Source organism: Ochotona curzoniae, unplaced genomic scaffold, assembly GCF_017591425.1.
Source record: "Ochotona curzoniae isolate NIBS_2020 unplaced genomic scaffold, NIBS_Ocur_1.0 contig_899, whole genome shotgun sequence".
Taxonomy (NCBI): domain Eukaryota; kingdom Metazoa; phylum Chordata; class Mammalia; order Lagomorpha; family Ochotonidae; genus Ochotona; species Ochotona curzoniae.
Window position 1 is genome coordinate 2,557,565 of NW_024466605.1, and position 22,146 is coordinate 2,579,710.

General features: G+C 41.8%; 1 protein-coding gene across 3 annotated transcripts in view; it reads left to right on the forward strand.

The window, feature by feature from the left end:
• HOOK3 (hook microtubule tethering protein 3) overlaps positions 1 to 22,146 on the forward strand; it is a 98,051-nt gene that overhangs the window by 9,457 nt on the left and 66,448 nt on the right. For 2 of the 3 annotated variants that reach the window (XM_040994188.1, XM_040994189.1), the window contains exons 2-5: positions 981 to 1,066; positions 13,325 to 13,397; positions 16,464 to 16,514; positions 20,028 to 20,160. In XM_040994188.1, the coding sequence (XP_040850122.1) occupies positions 981 to 1,066; positions 13,325 to 13,397; positions 16,464 to 16,514; positions 20,028 to 20,160 (343 nt within the window). Of the gene's footprint in view, positions 1 to 980; positions 1,067 to 13,324; positions 13,398 to 15,971; positions 16,066 to 16,463; positions 16,515 to 20,027; positions 20,161 to 22,146 lie in introns of those variants that run through there. The other variant, XM_040994190.1, reaches the window with a different exon arrangement.

A 22,146-nucleotide genomic window follows, 5' to 3' on the forward strand; every position in this document is an offset into this window, starting at 1 on the left:
TTGCATCCCATTCTGAGTTTGCATCTTTGTGCTGTTTTTACTCCTGGAGCACTGCTGCATTTCACTAACCCATTGCAGAGGGTGGCCTGTGGTCTAGCCTCAGTAGTGTATTTCCGTCTAATCTTAGACTTCTGGGAATAATCAGCCTTGGCGACGTTCACTTATTTTAGACATAATTTCTACTGTTAGGGAAAGTATAACATATCTCAGCCGTGTTTTATCTACTAGTGCATAACTACTTTTAGTTCAGAATCCATTTGAAGTGAAAATGAATTGAATAACCTCACAGTGATAAGTGTGGCTTCCACTCGTAAAGGTATCTGGGCTCTGGGGAACAGGAACCTATAACTCTGACTAGGCTTAAACAGTGGCAAATTTTGTCTCACCTAATAGGAGGTTTCAGGTTTTTGTTCTGTTTTTTTAATTCAGGAGTTCCATTTTTACCTCAAGTTGCCTCTGCCCCACCTTGCTGCTCCCACTGGCCTCATCCTAAGGCTGCCATCCTTTGCGTTGGAAGATGAAGGCCCGCAGTGACTGAGGCAGCACACCATCCTTGTCAATACAGGATTGGCTTTTTCTTCTCAAAGGGTGTCTGTTTCTTTTTGGTCCAAGCTTTCCTTGCCCTTTGTGTCTCAAAGCAGCCAGTAGTGAAGGGGATGAGTTACTATGAGTCTCTTAGACTGATTATTTCTAAGTAGAATGGATGCTGGGAAGTCACTGAGTGTCCACAATTTTTTTTTTGCTAGTGGGGAAAATCAACAATACCATTCTGCTGGAAATTTCTTATAAAGGAAAAAATGTCCAACTGTTCTGTTTTTAAAAATTGTTCCAGCTCTGAGATGAGATCATTTTCATTCTCTCTCTCTCTCTCTCTCTCTCTCTCACACACACACACACACACGCACACGTGTACACACACATGCGCGTACAGCCTGAGTAATGTTGGTATAGTTAAACATAGAATCTTTTTCTCTCTTTAGATCCAGACGTTTAATGTGGATGCACCATGCCAGACTGTGGAAGATTTAACGAGTGGGGTTGTGATGGCCCAGGTTCTTCAAAAGATGTAAGGATAAGTGGCTTATCCTAACGGATGTTCTTGTACATGATGCTTACTTGTAAACAGTCGGGATAATTTTGTTGTTTTGTGCTTGTTAGGAATAGATTGAGTAGGTACATATTTAGTTAAGGCCGTAACTGTGATACCATGGTGGTTTTCGCAAAATTATTTCTTGTATTTCTTGGCAGAGATTATCATGTCAGGGACCATATTTTGCCATTGTAAATAGTCTTAGAGACATACTTCTCTTTTCTGTAGCATTTTGATCAAATGTTGTCTTAATGCTGAGTCTTTCTCTGACCTCCCATAGAAAATAGCATGGACCATTTTGCTATAATCTGTATCTATAATTTTTTGTGTTCTCTGGCATTTGTAATACCATTTGATATGCCAATGTATTTGGGTATTCATTTCTCTAGCTATCCCCCTGTATTCCTACACACACAATGCAAATTCCACACCAGGCCAGAGAGTTTGTTTTGTTCACTGTTCGGTCCCAGCAGCTAGAAAAATGCCTGATTTGTGGTTAAAGAGTACAAAATTAGCATTATTAATAGGTCAGGATGGTCAAATGTTAGTAGCAGTTAACTGGTGCTTTAAACTGTGTCATGGATGCTCATGTTTGTTAAATGAAGTATCTGTTTTGGGATTTATGAAACATGTATTCTTAATATTTTGAAAACAATGGCATAAAATTTATATTAAATGATTATCAACTTTGACATTTTGTAATAAAGAGTTGTGAATTTAAGAAGTTACTGAATTGGTGTGACTTCAGGATACTTTTATAAGTTGATGCTGTATGGATCCTGTAGCCTGAGGTTTTAAGACAAATGACTCTTTGTGGTTTCTACAGTGTTGTTGAGAATAAGTACCATCGTTGAATGAGTTGTTACTTACATTGTAACAAGCTCTAGAATTGACCCTGTTAGAAGCAACTCAAATGGCTGTTTTTCAGTTTAACACCATGATGAGCTATCACCTCACCATGTTAAAAGGCTGTTATATGAAAGACTAATAATAACAGGTGTTGGTGAGGTTAGAACAGAAAGAGCCTTTTGACACTGTGGGACTGCCACACTTCTGTGCACGCTTACATTCACTACACCCCTAATCAACAGAGTCAACCTGAGTGCTTATGATGCATAAATGAAGAGAAACTTGTGTGATTAAACAGTGAAATACTATTCAGCCTTTAAAAAGGAAGGAATTCTGTTTGCAGCTGCATGGATGAAGGTGGAAGACATCATCATGCTCAGTAAAATAAGCCATGCCCAGAAAGACAAGTGCTGTGTGATCCATCTCCTCTTAGTGTAACATCTGTGAAATAACTGGATTCATAGAAGCAAAGAGTAGACAGTGGGAAGGGGGGAAGGATAAGTGGAATGGAAAGATAATTCAAGTACAAAGCTTCGAAATAGGGAGAATTGTTCAATATTTATTTCAATGTGATATTATAGTAAATGAGTAAATTTCAGATGTTCCCACAGTAAAAAAAAAAAAAAATTGAGGTGATACGTATTAATTACTTTGATTTAAAGAAGCTGCAAGTTACACATTTATTATAACATCACTTTTTACCCTGTGAATATAAACATAATTTGTCCATTTACAGTGAGAAAAAAATTTGCTAAATTTATAATGTACTTTGTGTTCTATGAGCCACAATTTTGGGAGCTTTTTATCTTGAGTTTTCTACCTTTATTTTTCAGCAAAATGCTTTTCATTTCTGTTTCCTCTTGTTACAGTTTGACATTTACAGAAAATTATTTTTAAAAAGTGACAGGCTGTGTATGAGCAGTTTAGTGGAAGGTGCCTGCCTCCTGTGGCTTTCTCCAGCTCAAGCTTTTGTGGGACATTTCTGGGTGCAGACAGCTCCCTTCTTATGCTCCTTCCCTAGTCAGTACCTCTTTTTTAAAATTTTTTTAATAGTGATGTAGCTTCTCATGTCTTTTTTTTTTTTCAAGATTTATTTTTATTATGAAGTCAGATATACAGAGAAGAGGAGAGATAGAGAGGAAGATGTTCTGTTTGTTGATTCACTCCCCAAGTGACCTCAACAGCCAGAGCTGCACTGATCGAAAGCCAGGAGCCAGGAGCTTCCTCCAGGTCTCCCACACAGGTGCAGAATCCCAAGACTTTGGGCTGTCCTCAACTGCTTTCCCATGCCACAAACAGGGAGCTGGATGGGAACCAGGGTTGCCAGGATTAGAACTGGATACCATATGGGTTACCGGCGCATGCAAGGCAAGGACTTTAGCTGCTAGACTACTGTGCTGGGCCTGTCAGTACCTCTTAATGCCAGAGACAGCCACGATTCTGATGTCCACACTATTAACTACTTTGGCCTGTCTTTCAGCATCTTTTTTCTCTCTTTTTTTTTTTTTAAGATTTGTTTTTATTGGAAAGGCAGATATACAGAGAGGAGAGACAGAGAGGAAGATTTCCGTCCGATGATTCAGTCCCTAAGTGAGCACAACGTTCGATGCTATGCCGATCCGAAGCCAGGAGCCTCTTCCGGGTCTCCCACGCGGGTGCAGGGTCCCAAAGCTTTGGGCCGTCCTCTACTGCTTTTCCGGGCCACAGGCAGGGAGCTGGATGGGATGCGGGGCCGCCATATGGGATAGAACCGGCGCCCATATGGGATCCCGGCACATGCAAGGCCCTTAACCACTGCGCCACCACGCCGGTCCCCTTTTTTCTTTTTTTTTAAGATTTTTTTTTTTTTATTGGAAAGTCAGATATACAGAGAGGAGGTTCTACCATCCAATGATTCACTCCCCAAGTGAGCGCAACAACTGGAGCTGAGCCAGTCAGGAGCCAAGAACTCTTCCTGGTCTCCCATGCGGGTGCAAGGTCCCAAGGCTTTGGACTGTCCTCTACTGCTTTCCCAGGCCACAAGTAGGGAGCTGGATGGCAAGTGGGGCCACTGCGATTAGAACCGGCGCCTGTATGGGATCCTGGCGTGTTCAAGGCGAGGATTTTAGCCACTAGGCCACTGTGCCGGGCCCCTGTTTTTTAACATCTCATAAGTCGGATCATTCTGTATATTCTCTTCTGTGACTTTCTTTCAGGCAGAGATTTCATTCATGTTGTTTGATTTATCCATATCATACCTGTTTCAGTCAGCTGTGAAATATACCACCCTCACCAACATTTTATTACTCATGTGTGCATTTGATGTTGACCAAGTGGTCACTTTATTTCTAGCATTGGTTATACAGGATGAGCCTTGATTTATTTGCTGAAGGGAGTTAAGGAGTTTATAGTATCAGGAAGACCAGATTTTAATTAAGTAGGAAAAGAAAATGCTTCAGAGGAGAAGTACACAGTATTATGAAGGTTTGTAAAGTGGCAACGTAGTCTAGGAAGCCATGAGCACTGCACTTGAATAAGTAGAAATAAATTTAACTTGGAAGGTGATTACTGACAAATTTCTTAGCAGATGTCAGGGAGCATGCAGGAACCCTGAGGGATGACGGAGTGTGTGAATGCTGCTTGGTTGACGGGGCTAAAGCAGAAGGGGAGCATGGTATAAAATGAAGATGGGAAGGTAGCTACCAGCAGGAGATTGTGGTGATTTGAATGGGGTTAGTGAAAGGAGATGTCAAGGTTGGAGGAGTGCTGGGTGTGTCATGAGCTCAGTCTGGGGAATGTTGAAGATGAATGTGAGAGACATCAAGGGAATATGCAGCTAGCATAGACAGGGAATCTGTTCATTTGTGGAGTTGCCAGTCTCAGATGGGAGCTACTAGAGGAGAGCTTTATTGTGATAGGTAAAGGAGAGAGCAGGAAGTTACTGTTCCCTAAACAGACTGTATCTCTGGAGAAGCAGTTTGCTAAGAGTTATATATCTAGGGTTAAGGGATCGTTCAGGTTGCAGGAGAAGGGGAGCAGCAGAGCTTTGCCTGCTGGGTCAACACCCACCTCCACACCTGTATATTGAAACTCATTCAGGGCCTCATGTGGTGGCTCGATTGATTCATCCTCCTCCTTAAAGTGCTGAATCCCTTAAGGGTACTGCTTCATGTCCTGGCTACTCCACTTCCCGTCCAGTTACCTGTGTATGGCCTGGGAAAGCAGTAGGTAGTGGCCCAAGTCCTTGGAACCCTGCACACACACGTGGGAAACCTATTAGAGACTTCTTGCTCCTGGTCTGTGATCAGCTCAGTAATGGCTGTTGTGGCCATTTGGGAAGTGAACCAGCAGATGGAAGATCTTTGTCTTTGTCTCTCTCTCTGTAAATCTTTTAAATGAAAAATAAAATAAACAAAAAGAATCAATATAATAAACTCATTCAAAGTGGGTTTTGCAGTTTTCCTTGGTTGACTGATGATTTGGCTAGGTTGAGCGGAGAACTCAGTCTGAGTCTTCGTCGTCAATGGCAGGATCATAATGGCTTGAGCCATCACCTGCTGCCTTGCAGGGTCTACATTAGCAGGAAGCTGGAGCCAGGAGCTGCAGCAGCGGAGTAGATGCAGGCATTCTTTTTTTTTTTTTTTTTTTTTAAAGATTTATTTTTTTTATTATTTTTTCGTTGGAAAGACGGATATACAGAGAGGAGAGACAGAGACGAAGATCTTCCGTCCGATGGTTCACTCCCCAAGTGAGCGCAACGGGCCGATACTATGCCGGTCCGAAGCCAGGAGCCTCTTCCAGGTCTCCCACGCGGGTGCAGGTTCCCAAAGCTTTGGGCCGTCCTCGACTGCTTTCCCAGGCCACAGGCAGGGAGCTGGAAGGGAAGCGGGGCTGCCGGGATTAGAACCGGCGCCCATATGGGATCCCGGGCGTGCAAGGCGAGGACCTTTAACCACTTGCGCCACCACGCCGGGCCCGATGCAGGCATTCTAATATAGTATGCTACTGTGTTGATAGGCATCCTAACTCCAGACCAAATACCCAGCCTTTAAACTTGGAGTTTTGATACAGGAGGCATGGTTGGAATCATTGGCCAGTTCTACTCGCCTTCCTGGAAGTCAGCCTCTAATTGCGCAGTTGTTTATGGTGGCGTCAGACCCCATTTTGAGGCTATCTGCATAACCCACATAGATCGCACTAGTGTAAACACTGTTGTAGTCCAGAAGTGCTCTTTATGAATTACAAATACATTTCTGTCATAATTGAACATTTCAAGGGTGTTTGGAGATGACTTCAATCCTGTGCTGATTTAATCAGTAACGCAGAGCAGAAAGTGGTGCCTCATGTTCAAGAAAGAAAGCAGGAAAAGACCAAATGTGATAATGTCTCGTCAATTGATACTTTCATTTTTGTTGAATGCTAAATTGTCTTTGGTTTAAAATCAGTGCCTGTGTACTTGCAATGCTTGGTGGAGGTGAAGCATGATTAGCTGGTTTGTCATTAGGGGTATAAAACTTAATTGTTATAGTCAAGTCCTTAATATACCATTTAGCAGCATAGTACCAAGATGGTTATTTTGGGTAATTAAAAGATCATTAGGGCACCAGCTTTGTAGATTAACGGGCTAATCCTCCACCTTCTGGCATCCCATATGGCTGTCAGTTTCTGTCCCTGCTGCTCCACTTCTCATCCAGCTCCCTGCTTATGGCCTGGGAAAAGAGCAGAGGGTAGCTTGGGGCTTGGGTCCCTGTACCCATGTGGGAGACTGGGAAGAAGCTCTTGGCTTCTGATTAGCTCAATTGTGGCTGTTATAGCCATTTGGGAGGTAAACCAGCAGATGGAAGATTTTTCTGTCTGTAAAGTCTACCTTTCCAATAAAAATAAACCTAAAAAAAAAAAACCACTAGCAAACAGTCTTATCTAAAATCAAAGTATAAAATTATAACAAGTAGAATTTAAAGGTCCTAATTGATATTTATTCACGGTTCTAGAATCAGACAATACCTCATTGTAATAAAATAAAGCAAGTGTTCCAGTGGGTCAGGCGGAAGACTTTGGTTTTCTAGACAGAGAAGGACTGAGGAAAGCAGACGCAGGAAATGGTAGGCGGGTTGGTCATTTCAGAGTGACTCTCCTGTAAAGGTGAAAGCAGAGGGGTTTCTTTATCTTGCAGCTGACACTGGCTGGCTTGGGGATTTGGCTGCTCCCACTCCTGATTGCTCAGCTCTGATAAGCAGCTTACTTTCAGCTGGTGGAATGACTGTGGCAGTGACTATTTCAGTCTGTTCTCTTGGGCCCAGTGCAGGAGCTCAGTCCAAACCAGTGTCCTAGTACACATTTTATTTAACATTAAGATCTAGTATACTTATTTTAAAATACTACATGCTTGCTAATAAAAGTGCCATGTGAATAAACAGAACCGGATTTCTCAGAATATAGCATCCACTCCCTTAGAGGCCTGTTATTAGCTGTCTTGGCAGCTGGTTGTCATTCAGCCTGCTAATATTACAGTGATTGTTTAATGAACTGTAGGTCCATCTAGATCAGTCTTCATCCCTTAAGCTGTTATGGGCCTAGTCTAGGCAGGGTGGGATGGAGTGGAGGGTTTGTTTATCTTCAGAGCAAGAAGAACCAAACCCTTACCTAATAGGCCTTGAGATAAGAGCTGCCCTCAGGTGGCTGCCCTGCTTCCCTGTGCCTTGTCAGCCCTGGAGTATTCAGCTCACAGATCATCCTCCTATAGTCTTTTGACTGATAGGATCAGTGCGTGATTACCAATGATCATGCTTTTTAGAATATGGTTTTTTCAGTAAACTGTAAAAAATAACATTGGATATTTTCAAACATTTGAATTGAGCTTTGTAATTCCTATAGTTTTAGTAGAATCCATTTTCATTGCTTTGCTTTGCATTGTCTGCTTAGAGGGTTTCTTTAAAAAAAAATTTTTTTTAATTTATTGGGCCCGGCAGTGTGGCCTAGTGGCCAGGATCCCATATGGGCGCCGGTTCTAATCCCAGCAGCTCCATTTCCCATCCAGCTCCCTGCTTGTGGTCTGGGAAAGCAGTTGAGGACGGCCCAAAGCTTTGGGACTCTGCACCCATGTGGGAGACCCTGAAGAAGTTCCTGGATCCTGGTTTCGGATCGGCATAGCATCGGCCGTTGCGCTCACTTGGGGAGTGAATCATCGGATGGAAGATCCTCCTCTCTGTCTCTCCTCCTCTCTGTATATCTGATTTTGTAATAAAAATAAAATAAATCTTAAAAATTTTTTTAAATTTATTTATTTTTATTGGAAAGTCAGATTTACAGAAAGGAGATACAAACAGAAAGATCCTCCATCTGCTGATTTGATTCCCCAAGTGGGCACAACAGCCGGAGCTGAATCAGTCCAAAACCCGGAGACAGGGGCCTCCTCTGGATCTCCCACACAGGTGCAGGGTCCCAAGGCTTTGGGCTGTCTTCCACTGCCTTCCCAGGCCACAAGCAGAGAGGTGGGGCTCCCAGCATTAGAACCAGGGACCATATGGGATCCCAGTGCTTGCAAGGCCAGGACTTCATCCACCAGGCTGGGTCCAGATTTGTTTCTCTTAATGAAAGTACCTATGATTTTTTTTTTCTTTTCATCTTAAAATTGTTTTTGTTGTTTTTAAAAACTTAAATAAAAACACTAAACTTGTCACAAAAATAAATGGGTGTGACTAAGGACGTACGAAACAGTAGATTAACCTTCTTCCTTACCACGTACAAACTAAGCGTAGACCTACTTAAGAGTTAATCTGATTACCCACTTTCCTGTAGCCCTTGAACCTTTTTGCCCTAATTAACTATGTAAAGATTTAAAAAAAAAAAGCAAAATGAAAATGGGAAAAAAAAGTTAATCTGATGTAAGAACTAAACTGTATATTATTGCTGAAAGAAAATATAGGAATAAATCTTTGGAACTTCATGTTATTGATATGGCACAAGTATGAAATAGCTACATGGAACTTCATCAGAATTATAAACCTATGGGATAGGCATTTGGGCCTGCAGTGAAGACACCCACATCCTGTGTGAGAGTCCTGGAGTTTAATGCCCACCCCTAACTGCAGAGGCTGCCCTCCCTGGGAGGCGGCAGTGATGACCATGTAATTGGGTTCTGCCACCCATGTGGGGGTCTGGACTATGTTTCAGTTTGTGGGGTTCACCCCAGCCCAGCTGTTGGGGACAGTTGAACCATAAACCACCAGACGGGAGAGCCAGTACACTTCTCCAGCTCTCTCCTTCCCTCCTTCCCTCACTGTCTCCCCTTACCCCCTCTCAAACAAATAAACAACATTTTTGAAAAAAAAATTAAGAAGCGTTTGCAATGTATTCCACCAAGAAAATGAAAAGATCAGAGTGGGAGAAAATACTTACATAATATGTCCTGGTATCCTGAATATGAAAAACAACAACAAATATCTAAGATAATTTTTTCAGTGAGGAGCTAGCTAACCTGTACTATCCAAAAAGGATACACAAATGAGCAAGAAGCACATGAATAGATTCTTGTTGTCCTTGGGCTTTAGAGAACTGCAAATATAAGCACTTCTTCACACCCACTAGGATTGCTGTAACTAAAAAGGCAGATAATTACAAGTATTGGCAGAGTTGTGGAGCAGTTGGAACCTACATGCATTATGAACAACAAGGCACAATGATGCAGCTGCCTTTGGAAAACAGATTGGCTGTGCTTCAGATGCTAAACATAGAGTTCCAGGACTCAGCATCTCCACCCCCAGATGTGTACCTAAATGAAGTGTGTGCACAGAAACTGGTACACAAGCATCAATGGTTCAGATGTCTCACCAATTAAATGCTGTAATGTTTAAAAAGCATCTGCATTTGTAATAGCCAGAAAGTGGGAGCAGCCCAAATGTAGGCCAGCTGAACAGAGTATCTTGCACTCTCCTGTGTTGCTTAAGGATGGAAATACTTTGTAAGAAGTACACTGTTGTGTGAACATCATAGTGTGTACTTGTACAACTTTGAATGGCTCCAGAGCGGCTGGGTGATTTAATTCTTAGGGACCACTGTTGTTTATGTGGTTCAGAGTCGATCACTATTTTAGTGTGGAGCCACAAGACTATATTCATGAATGAAATGTTGTTCAGCTGCAGCAGAGAATGGTTAGCATGTGCTGCAATATGGATAAACCTGAAAATGCTATGTGATATAAACAGGAGACACATATATTTGATTTCATTTATGTAAAATATCCAGAATAGGCAAATTAATAGAGCTGCAGTAGATGAGCAGTTTCCAGGAACTGGAGACAGGGCAAAATAGGTGCAGTGGATAGATGCAGTTTATTTTGGGGAAGATAGGAAAGCTTTGAGATTAGATTGTGTGACTGTGACACACTATATGCTACAATTCACTGTAATGGGTATGATGTATGATATGCGGATTACATTCTCAATGAAGTTAAGTCAAAGTATAGACAGTAAAGTTAACATGTTATCAAACAATATGACACAGGCTTCAAAAGTAACCACAGCAAATTTCCATAAATGCTATTTAGTTGTAGCTGTTCTTTTTTTATAGTTGTTTTTAAATTTTATTTTATTTTTGATGTTATTTACCTAGTTGTCAAGCATGCATGCCTGTAAGGACCACTGATTAGGGTGGAAAGGGTCAAAGCATAAGGAAAGGTGGGTGGGACAAATGCTTCCAATTTTCCTTTTTGTCCCTTTGCTACTAAATTTGGGAGGGGAAGATGGGTGAAGGGAGGTGGGGAGGAAGACTTCCAGCTGCCAAACTGCATCAGTACCCACGAATGGGGATGTTCGTTTAATGTCGTCTTAGAAACCCCAATGTGGAGAAGAATGTTCTGAGAGTATTGCTTGAGTGCTTTTGATAGTTGTCAGACACTGTTAGTTTTGTTGCTCCAAGGTTTAGACCATCATTCACATCAGGCCACATACACTCTGGTGGTTGTAGTTGCTTGGTCAGTTCTGTCCCCAACAGGTGCTGTGGCTCACCCATCCCAGCCTGCCACAGACTGCAGCTTAGTTGGGGTGACCCCCAATAATTCTTACTAGGCCCTCTCTGAGCCCCGGTTCCTGTATGTAGAGCAGACTAGACTGGTCTCTGTTGCTTCCCAATCAGGCTTTTGTGTACACCTATGTGTCTTACAACTTAGCTTACCCACACTATAGTCCATTCCACATGTATGCAAACAGGGGTTGCCACTTTGTCCAGTTCAATCTGTCCCCAGCGCTGGGAGCTGCAACCCAGCACAGAAGTGCCCACCTTTTTCTCTATTAGGCCCACTCCCAGTCCTGGATCTTGCATTTTCCGGGGGTTACTCCAGTCCGACACAACTTGCACCCTGTCCTGACACTTGCTAGTGGATGCCGTGGCAAAGCTCGGCTGGTTGGCACTTACTGTTGCTCTTGCATGCACAGTGGATGCTGTGCTCTAGCGTAGCCCAGCCCTCCCCTATACCTAGATTTCATAAAAGCCGATGGGCATGTAGCCCCGTCCAGCTTGGACCACCCCCATTCCTAGCTCTCACATTCCCCAGTGAAAACAGTGGCCCATCGAGGGCAGGGGTGGGGTGGAGAGGTGGGTACCTGCAGTCTCCTCAACAGGCTCACTTCTGGCCTGGGGTCTTGTGTGTGCCTATACATGCAGCAGTCCCGTCTGGTATGGCCCATCTCACTTCGGCATTTGCCAGTAGGTGCTGCAGCCTCGCCCAACCCAGCTAGGTTCAGGTCGTAACCCTAACGTGAACTGGCAGGTGTTGCTTTCTCAACCCAGTCTGGACTGCATCCCTTCTTGGTCCTTACATCCTCAAGTGGGTGTTATAGACTAGCCCAGTCCAGTCTTCCCCCCAGACCTGACCCACGTGTATGCTGATAGGTACTATGGCTTGACCTGGACTGTCCAAAGCCTCGATTCCTGTGCTCAACAACTGTGACTGTGTCTTAATAGGGGAATTCCCCAAGCTCCCCTGTATATGTCCAGCTTCCAGTCGTGGATCTCACACCCACCAGTGGGTGCTTGGCTCAGCCTGTGTTGGCTCGCCCCTAGTCCTGACCTACAGCAACAGATACTGTGGCCATGCCAGACCAACCCACTATAGTTAATTTGTTATTTGAAAGGCAGATTTTACAGATAAAAAGGAGAGACAACAAAAGTTTTCCATCTGCTTGTTTATGCCCCAGATGGCCACAACAGCCAGAGTTGAACTGATCCAAAGTTGAGAGCCAGGAGCTTCTTCTAGTCCTCTCACACGGGTGCTGGGTGCCAAGGCTTTGGGCCATCCTCCACTGCTTTCCCAGGCCACAGGCAGGGAGATGGATCAGAAATAGAGCATCCAAAACACAAACTGGTACCCATATGGGATGTCAATGCTGCAGGACAGAGGATTAACATGCCACAACACTGCACTGGCCCCTCATATATAGATATTAGCTAAATAAGTATATTTTCTTCTTCATAACAATAGGTAAAATCTTCAAATAACATTCAGATTCACTTGATTTAAGTGAGGTTTAGTGCTGATTATATTTAATGGGTTGCATAACAGATGAGATGCAGATTGTCTCAAATACTTCTATTTCATTGCACTCTGTTTTAGGAAGATCTTGGACTTAACAGTTCTAGAACAGTGAAGTGCTGGAGTTCCACTGTAGTCTGAAACGGATCATCCAGTTTCTCAAAATCCCAGTTTGAATACTTAAAATTATCTCATGCTGGTTTTAAAACTTTATTCTCCTTTTCTACATAGATTTTATTTGGCGTAATGGGAGATTTTTACAGGAAAAAATATGAATTCAGAGTCTGTCCTTGCTTTGATATGATTGCTCTCAGCAGGTATTTTAGATTTTAAGACTTTGCAAACAGATTGTGTGCAGCTTTTGTGCTCAGTACTGCACCTGAGAAAATAGATTCTCAGTTTGTGATGTTTGGAAAAATTGGAATTTAGTGACATTGTTAGTTAATCTTCTAGCATTAAGTGATGAAGGTTGTTGAAATATTAAGTGAAAAATTCATTTTAACTTTCTTGATATATATACTTTACCCATTAAAAAAATATGTGATTGATTTTGATTGTTTTTAGGTAATACTTATGTCATAGGTTCCAGTTTGGTGTTCTTATCTATAGCTTATTTTAAAAATGTGTTAAATGTATATTATCATTTTTATCTCTTGGTTTGCTTTTTGATGAAATACATATTTTTATAAAAAGTAACAGTCAAGTTGATTTTGGGAATTCAGCTGTAATTGTGCTGAGCTTTTTTAAATGACTGGTGTATGGTAAATGCATTCTTATGGTTCGGGTAAGTGATGATACGGGTTGAGATTCAGTTTTGTGGAGGGTTCTTAGCTTGCTAGCTACACAACCTCAAATTACTAGCTTTTCCTTATTTGCAGAGATCCTGCATATTTTGATGAAAACTGGCTAAACAGAATCAAAACCGAAGTAGGAGATAATTGGAGGCTAAAGGTATTTTTCTTTTTCCATCTGTTCATTTTTAAAAAGATTTGTGTATTTATAATATTTGTCGATTTTCTTTTCTTCTTTTTAAAATTTTGTCTGACATGTTCAGTAAGCTTTAGAAGTTGAAGTGGCTTGTAGTGAGATAATGTAGAATCTGGAGTTGGTGGTACCTTAAGTCTCACCGTGAGAAGATGTAGTATAAAAGTATAAGCTAGTGAAGGGTGATGCTGCCGGGCAAGGACTTGGGGAGCAGAGTGCCTGTGTGTCCCTGCTTGTAACTGGGGATGGTTTGTAGTTCGATGCTTGGAGTAGCACTGTATGTAACAAGAAACACTGATTTTTGTTAACTGTGTACAAAGCACTTAGTGAAACATATTCATCTTCTTAGTAGCCTAATGTTCCAGGATTTTTCAAGCTCCTTTCACAAAAACCCACAGTAAGAAACACAGTTGACATTGTAACCTACTTCCACCTGAATGTACAAGTATGTGTAAGCTGAATAAGTTCTAACCCTTTACATGTGATGTTTATATTTTAAAGAATGCTGGTTGCAATCCAGTACGTTGTTTCTTTATATTTTAAACTTCTACGCTATTGATTCACAGGGAGTTGTCCTGTGTGCTTTTCACCCACACTTGTTGACATCTTGCATAACTGGTTCAGGGTCTAGGAAGCCTAAACTGGCACAGTCACACTGCATGCTGGTTCCACAGTTACTGCACTGTGCTGTGCTGTGTGCTCTGTGTCACACTGCCTTGGTTGTGGCTTCCTATAACAACCACTACTGTGAGGATGCAGAACTCAGTCATCGCTTCCTCAGCACAGGTGCTGCCTTTGTAGCATTATCTGTCCCACCACTGCTCGCTCTTGCCTACCACACTGTTAGTTCTCTGTCCCCGTAACTTTATACAACTATATTGATATTTTTTGCAAGCTTTGTGCACTTATTTTTAAGCGCTAAGCTTGGTTTGTCTTTTTATTTCCCCTAAGGTACATGCTTGATGAGGAGTATTGATTATTTAGGTTGTAGATCTGTCAAATCCAATTCCTTTATTTTTAAAATTAAGTTACTGAGTGGAAATTTTTTGTTAGACACAGAAAGAAATATCTCCCATCCGTTGGTTCACTACCCCTAATACTGTGATAGGTGGGGCTGTGCCACGCTGAGCCAGAAGGCTGGAACTCAGGCCAGTTCTCCCACACAGCAACAGGAACTGAACTGCACCATCACCTGCTGCTTCCAAGGTGTGTGTTAGCAGGAAACTGCAGTATGTACCAGAGCTGGATCCCAAGCCGTTACTCATCCCAAAGGGCACTTTTTGATGGCACTATTTTAATTTAAGGAAAAAAAGGGGTTTTATTGTTTGCTTTGTTTTTTAGATTTATTTACTTTATTGGAAAGGCATGTTTATTGAGAGGAGGAGAGAGAAGGATCTTCCATCTGCTTATTTGCTCCCCAAATGGCTACAATGGCTGGATCTGAGGCAATGCAAAGCCAGGAGACAGGAGCTTCCTCCAGGTCTCCTACCTGGATGCAGCGGTCCAAGCACTTTGGCCATCCTCTGCTGCTTTCCCAGGGCATAATCAGGGAGCTGGATGAGAAGTGGAGCAGCCAAGGACTGAAACCTATGCCCCTATGGGAGATGATGGAGGATTTAGTTGAGCCACTGCACTCACCCCCATTGTTGCCATTTTTAAACAATCTTTCAAGAATAGGCTATTAAAATGACTATTTAAGTGTATTTACTTTACTTGAAAGAATTAGAGAGGGGGAGACAGAGAGAGAGATCTGCTGATTCCCAGTTGGCTCTAATGATCTGAGCTGGGGAGATCTGAAGGCAGGAGCTCGGAGCTTCTTCCAAGTCTTCCACTTGGTTGCAGGATCCCAAGTTCTTAGAGCATCTTCCATTGCTTTCCCTACAGGGAGCTGGATTGGGAGTAAAGCAGCTGGGGCTCGAACTGGTGCCTATAGAAAATGCTGGTGCCGTAGGTGCAGGATCAGGATGCTGTGCCACAGCACTGTACTCTGAAATTATTCATTTTTAATGTCATAAGATGTTTAAGACAATTCATGGATTTTAAAGCAAGGCTACTTACCATTAAACAAAGCAGGATTTGCATCTCTCTACCCCTGCATGCACACAAGTAAACCTCTGTGTGCTATCTTCAGTGTCCTGAGTATTACTGAGACCCAAGTTCAGAACTGAAATTCCTGTACCATCCTGTGTTAGACATCTTCAGTTTTGCAATACTGCTGGTTAAAGATGATCTAAAAAGCTTTCTGTAATGGAGAAAAAAATTTCTATTTTAAATTTTATTGATCTGTAAGACTGTCAGGTTAAAATATGAAAAAAGTGAGCATCTAGAATAAGGAAGTAAAACACAAGATTCGTTGTTTGTATAATCCAGTTTTTGCACAAATATGTTAATTTTACTACAGAGTTTTTGTTTGTTTTAATGAATAGGCAGTTTTTAGGTTATTTTCTTCTATAAACATGGAGGTCTTTCGCCACTAACTTGTACTGCAAGGCATTTGCCCCTTTCACTTGATAGTCCAGGCTCTGCTTTATTCTGTTCTAGGACCTCATCAGGGGCAACCTGAGCACCCCTCACTTGGAACTTGAAACTTCTGGAGAGCCAGCTTGATTTCGGGGCAGGCATTGTGGCCAGTGGGGTAAGCCACTGTGTGGAACACCTGCATCCCATATGGGATAGCTCCTCTGCTCCCATAAACACCTGAGAAGCAGCAGATGGTGACCCACGTGTCTGCCACTCACAGGGAGCCCCTGGAGTTCTGGGCTCCTGGCCTGGCCTGGTCCCGCCCTGACTCTTTTGAGCATTTGTACAGTGAATCATTGGATGGGAGATTGATCTCTCTTCTTTCAATAGTTGAACATTTTTTAACAGTTTTAGATTTCAGAATATTTTGAATGTTAGATTTTCGGATAAGGGATAGGTGTACTTCATGTAGAATGATTGGTTGGCTCAGAAGTTTTCTTGTGTTAAATTGTATTTTCACTTAAATGAAATTTAACAAATGTGTGTCTTCATTTGTTCTCTATTTTTAAACAGATTAGCAATTTAAAGAAGATTTTAAAAGGAATCCTGGATTACAATCATGAGGTAAGGAGTTTTCACTCATTCCTATTGGAAATATTACCACAGGATAGTTTGATTTTATAATTGTTATAAAATAAGGAACTTTTGCTTCAAAATTAGTCAGTTTGTCTTCCATCATTTAGTTTCTAGCATATTTTTGCTTATCAGCCATTTATTAGGTGATCAGTAGAGCAATAGTCTTTTTTTTTTTTCTTTTGCTGTACATTGGGTCATATGACAATGATTGTTACTTTTTGTTGGATTTACTTTATGCTACCAGTTATCTCCTTTCTTGCATGATTTGTGAAGGTCGTATGAGGTCTGTGTGCCAGTCATCTCCATGGTGGTCTGCCATTTCTTCCCTTGGAAAAGCTACATTTCTGGGTGAATGGATTTTGCCCTCTGGATTTATATCAGAACAGTCTGGCACTGATGGAGAGAAATTGGGCAGTACAGTAACTAGCTTCATGTTACCTTTCTCTATCCCAAAGGATAAACAGACACCACACTGCTAGAACTCAGCTGCTGCATCATTTCCTTACAGTCCATTTCCCCACAAGTTTTACCTCTACTTACACTCACATCTGTTCTCATTAAATGGACCAGCCAGGACACTAACTGACACCCAAATGGAATGTGGGCACTGCTGGTTGAACCATTACGCTAGCTCTTAGAAATCTTTTTAGATTGTAGCAAAGTAACATGATATACATATCTAGTATTATGCACATACTCCCAGTGCTGTCTGGGTTTAAGCAAATAGCACTTACCTGTGCAGCAAAATAGTTATTCATTCTAACAGGAATAAATAGAACAATAAACTCATTCTGTGAAGACCTGCTGCTTGTCCTTGGATTTTCTTTGTTTTTCTTCATTTATTCCATCTGTTGAGTCCTGTGTACTTCTTTCCTGGTTTACTGTTTTATTTTGATGGAACACATTTCAGGAGCATTTTTAGGAAAGTACATGGTGAACCTTTGGTATTTTAAAAAACCTTTGTACATGGAATGAGTGTTAGTTCAGCCTTTGTCCTGTAGGGTTGAGCTGTATTTGGAGTTTCGGGGTGAAAGTGATCTCTTGGTGGTTTGGGAGCTGTGCTTCATTCACCTCCAGCCTGCAGCAGTGGTGTTGAAGTTTTTCTTGTTGCTGTTTTCTGTTGGTGACATATTCATTTCTGGAAGCTTCCAAGAACCCTTCATACCCCAGAGCTCATGCTGTATGCTTTGGGGTGAAGTATTTTGTGTGATATATATATATATATATTTTTTTTATTGTGCTTGGCATTTAGCAAACCCTTAAAATTTGGATATCTGCTTGTTTTAGTTTTAGAAAATTTTCTTCTGAATGTCTACACTTGACTCTTTTAAAACCCTTTATTTTCTGTTTACTCTTTTTAGAACTTCTGTCCAGCCTTTGAACCTCCTTTTTTCAGAACTGATTGATTTGAAAGGCAAAGTGGTCCTCTGCTTGCTTATTCCCCTAGATGCCACTAGAGCCAGGGCTGCGGCAGGAACTCTGTCTGTGTCTCCCATGTGCGTGGAGGCCCAAGCACTTGGCCATCTTGTGCTGCTTTCTTGGGCACATTAGCAGATAGCTGGATCAGAAGCAGAGCAGCAGAGACTTGAACTGGCACTTGGACATGGGGATGCAGCACGCTAATCAGCTGCTTAGTGTGCTGCACCATGGCTCCAGCCCCTGACCTGCTTTTATGTCTTGCGGTTTTGTCCTGGTTTCTGAGATAATACGTACCTTTCATGCAGTGTGTTTGTTGAAGTCTCCATTTCTGCTGTTGGAATGCCCCAGAGCACACATTGTTTTCTGAGTGGTACTTCTATAAACTGTTCTTCCTTTAGGAATGTAATACTTTCTCTTACCTTTGCGAGAATATTAATAAAAGATGAGGTTTTTTTACTTTCATGTTTTGCTTACTTTATTCTTTCTCTTAGAAGACACCTCTGCCAGCAACTTATTTTATATCTTTCTTGAGAATAACATTGTATCCTTCTTGGGTTGATATATTCTTGTTCACTGGATTGGATTTACTTTCATTAGGGTAAAAGCCATATCCCTAACCTAACTCAGTAGGACCAAAATGACCTGCTTCTGCACCCTAAATCCCACTCCCAAGTACCCCAGCCTGCCGAACAGGCTGCCTTCAGAGTCCATCTGCCCTTCTGTCTCCATACGTGCCCTCCTTCCACATCCAGCTGTGTGGCTTGTGTGTACCCCTGCCCACTGCCCCCCAACTCACTCAGTGTTCCTCCTGACTGCGCCTGCCTCCACATGTGCCCTCTGGGCTCTCTGTGGTGTGCTCAGCTTCCACATACACAACTGTGTGGCTTGTGCTGCCCCCACCCCACACCCCCAGGCTCACTCAGTGTTCCCCTTTCCTCTTTACTGCATTCCTCACACTGCAGCACTTTGTTGGGGCTCCGCCACACAGTCACTGTGAGATAAACATGATTTTGGAAAAGGACACAGTAAGTTCCTGTGGGGTTTAATAGTTGTAAAGTAAACGTTCATCCTACAACCCAGGTCAGTAGGACCTGTTTTGGGGGTGTTGATATTTACAAGTAAGGCTCAGGGACAAGTGTTTGGCATAGCAGCCAAGATGCTGGCTGGGTTGCTCACAACACCTACTGGAATGCCTGGGTTGGAGTCCCAGCTTAATTCCTGATTCCAGCTTCCTGCTAATGTGCACCGTGAGAGCTAGCAGCTGATGATCCCAAGTAGTTGTGACACATGTGGAATCCTGGATTGAGTTCATGGTCCCTGACTTCAGCCTATGCCAATGGATGAGAAGTCTCTGACTCCCTGCTTTTCAGACAAAAAAGTAAATAAAGCACTGTAAAAGGTGTTTAGATTCTGAGTGAGGGGCCTTTTTAGTGGTAAATTTCACTATGTGCATATCAGTCATTTATTTAGCCTGTCTTCCCTTTAAGAGAACCTCTATTCTCCTTCCTGATGAAGATTGTCCCACCAGCATTTTAGGAGTTACACGAAGTGAAGGTGGCTCAGGGGACCTTACTGCTGGGGACATGATGTTTTTATTAAATAAAACAACAATAATATTTATATTTATTTAAAAGGCAGAGTTAGAGGAAGAGTTAGATCTCCCAAGTGGCAGGGACTCAAGTAATTGGGACATGTTTTACTGCTTTCTCAGGAGCATTACAGGGAGCTGAATGGAAAGTGGAGCACTTGAAAGTCTAGCTGACACTCACATGGGATGCTGATGTTGGAGGTGGTGGCTTAACCTGCTGCACTCTGACCCTATGACGTTAAGTCTCAGCTTTAGAGCACGTGTGTGTCCAGGCCTTTTGTTGCAGAAGCATCAGTAATACTCATTGCTTTGCTCAGTGCCCATAACACATTCCAGGATAGTTAAAATCTCAGTGTGAAAGGCAAAAACCAGAAGCTGTGTGTGAGGACAGTAACACTGTCCTTAGCAGTTATCTGAGGGTAGCAGGCTCATCAGTATCGGATACAGCATTTGACATATCGGTGTGACAGAAGTATCTCCCTGTCTCCATCCAGATCCTAGGACAGCAGATTAACGATTTCACCCTTCCTGATGTGAGCCTTGTTGGGGAGCATTCCGACGCAGCTGAGCTCGGGAGAATGCTACAGCTCATTTTAGGCTGCGCTGTGAACTGTGAACAGAAGCAAGGTAATTTATTTGAAGTTAAGATATACTTTGAAAAGTGCAATTAATTTACAGATTTTATTAGGCAGTGCAGTACTTTTATATGTACCACAAACTCAAGGTGATAGATTTGTGGTTTTAGGGAAGTTACTTGAAAACTGGCTTTATATGTAAGATAATAAAGGAATAAATTTAAAAATTCTTCCCTTGTGTTTATCTTAATAGCTTTTCTCTTCCTTATATTGGTAATTACTCATTTGCATAGAACTGAGTTATTTCTAAAAACTGCTGCCCAAATTTATTATGTGTAGCATAAATACTTTCACCATTTTTCTCCTCTCTGTAGTTGATTCATTTCACAAGCATTTGTTGAACTGATGTATTATCTAAGGGTGGGAACACAGTGTTATACAAAACAAGCAAATGTATGTGCCTGAGGAACTTGGGTGGAAGGGATGATGTTAAATAATTACACGAATAATTAATCGGAGCGATGACTGGACATATCAGGGTCAGGGAAGTTATTTAAGTAAAAATATGGAGTATAATCTAGATAGTATAAATTCTAGAAACTTAAATCAGTCTAAACTTTGAGAAATTGAGAAGTCCACAACATTGTACTTAGAATATAGTGAGAAAAAGATGAAGCAAAATGAAGCAGGATAAGGAAATGGGACTGCTTCAGATAATGCCGTTATAGAATCTTACCTTCACTCACTTTGGAATAAGTGAATATTTTTAAGCTTAAACTAGTGTCCTAGCCCATCCCTGATAATGCAACTTGTTATTGTATCTTTTTTATGTTCTTGTGGTAAGTTTAATTGTAGTCACCATTGTTCTCTTGACGTTATGAAGAGTTTTATTGGTCTCTGATTACAGATATTTATTTTTATTGGAAGGGCAGATTTACACAGAGAAGCAAAAACAGAAAGATCCTCCATCTGCTGGTTCATTCCCCACATGGCCACAATGGCCTAAGCAGAGCTGATCTGGAGCCAGGAGCTTCTTCCAGATCTCCCATGTGGCAAGTGGGTGCAGGGTCCCAAAGCTTTGGGCCATTCTCTACTGCCTTCCCAGGCCACTGGCAATGAGCAGGAAGAGAAGTGGAGCAGCTGGGATACCAACCGGCATCCATTTGGGTGCTTTCAAGGCCAGGGCTTTAGCCACTAGGCTACCGCACTCAGCCCTAAAGAGCGTGTTTCTTCTTGGCCTCATTCCTTTTAGATTTTATTGAGTCATGCTCTTATAGTAAATTTTAGTTTACATATTAATGTAGTTCAAGAATTAAAATAGGCTCAGGGAACAGAATTTTCTTATAAGCCAGAAAGCCTTTTTTTTTTCCTCTTTCAATACTGGTTCAGAACCATTTTAAATGATCACAATACACTTTCTCATTTGAACACAAGAAACTAGATAGAATTCAGTTCTTTTTTTATCTGTTACCATGGTTTATGAACCCCAGGGATCATAGGATGACGCCTGTCAACAGCCGAGGCCACTGGGATGGATGCCCTGCTCAAAAGGCAGGCTCATTCCCTGAACTCTCCTCAATAAATCTTCCCGTCTGAAAAATAAAAAGGAAAAAGAATTAAAATAGAATTTCTACATTTGATTATTATATATTACTAAAATGTTTTAATTTTAAGGTAAATGATAAATTATTGTAGTTCTCAATATCTGGAAATTCATCAACTTTGAGGATTCTGCTTAACACATCAGTATCTTTGGAAGCATATGGCTGTTAAGAGTTGGCTAACCTTCCTATTTAATACCACACAGAATTAAGAAAAGACAGAAGATGGATGGTACATGCCCCCATAGTCCTTTGAAAACAGCACAGTCTGTTGGATTTCTCATACAGATCAGAACTCTATTAACATCTAAATTCAGTTTTGCCTTTGAATAGCAGAAATGTTGCAGGAGCAGGAGGTAGCATTCAAGCATTCACTTGTCCAGACTAAAGGCGTATCTACTCTTAGGGACACAATGGAGGCTAAGAACCAAATTAAG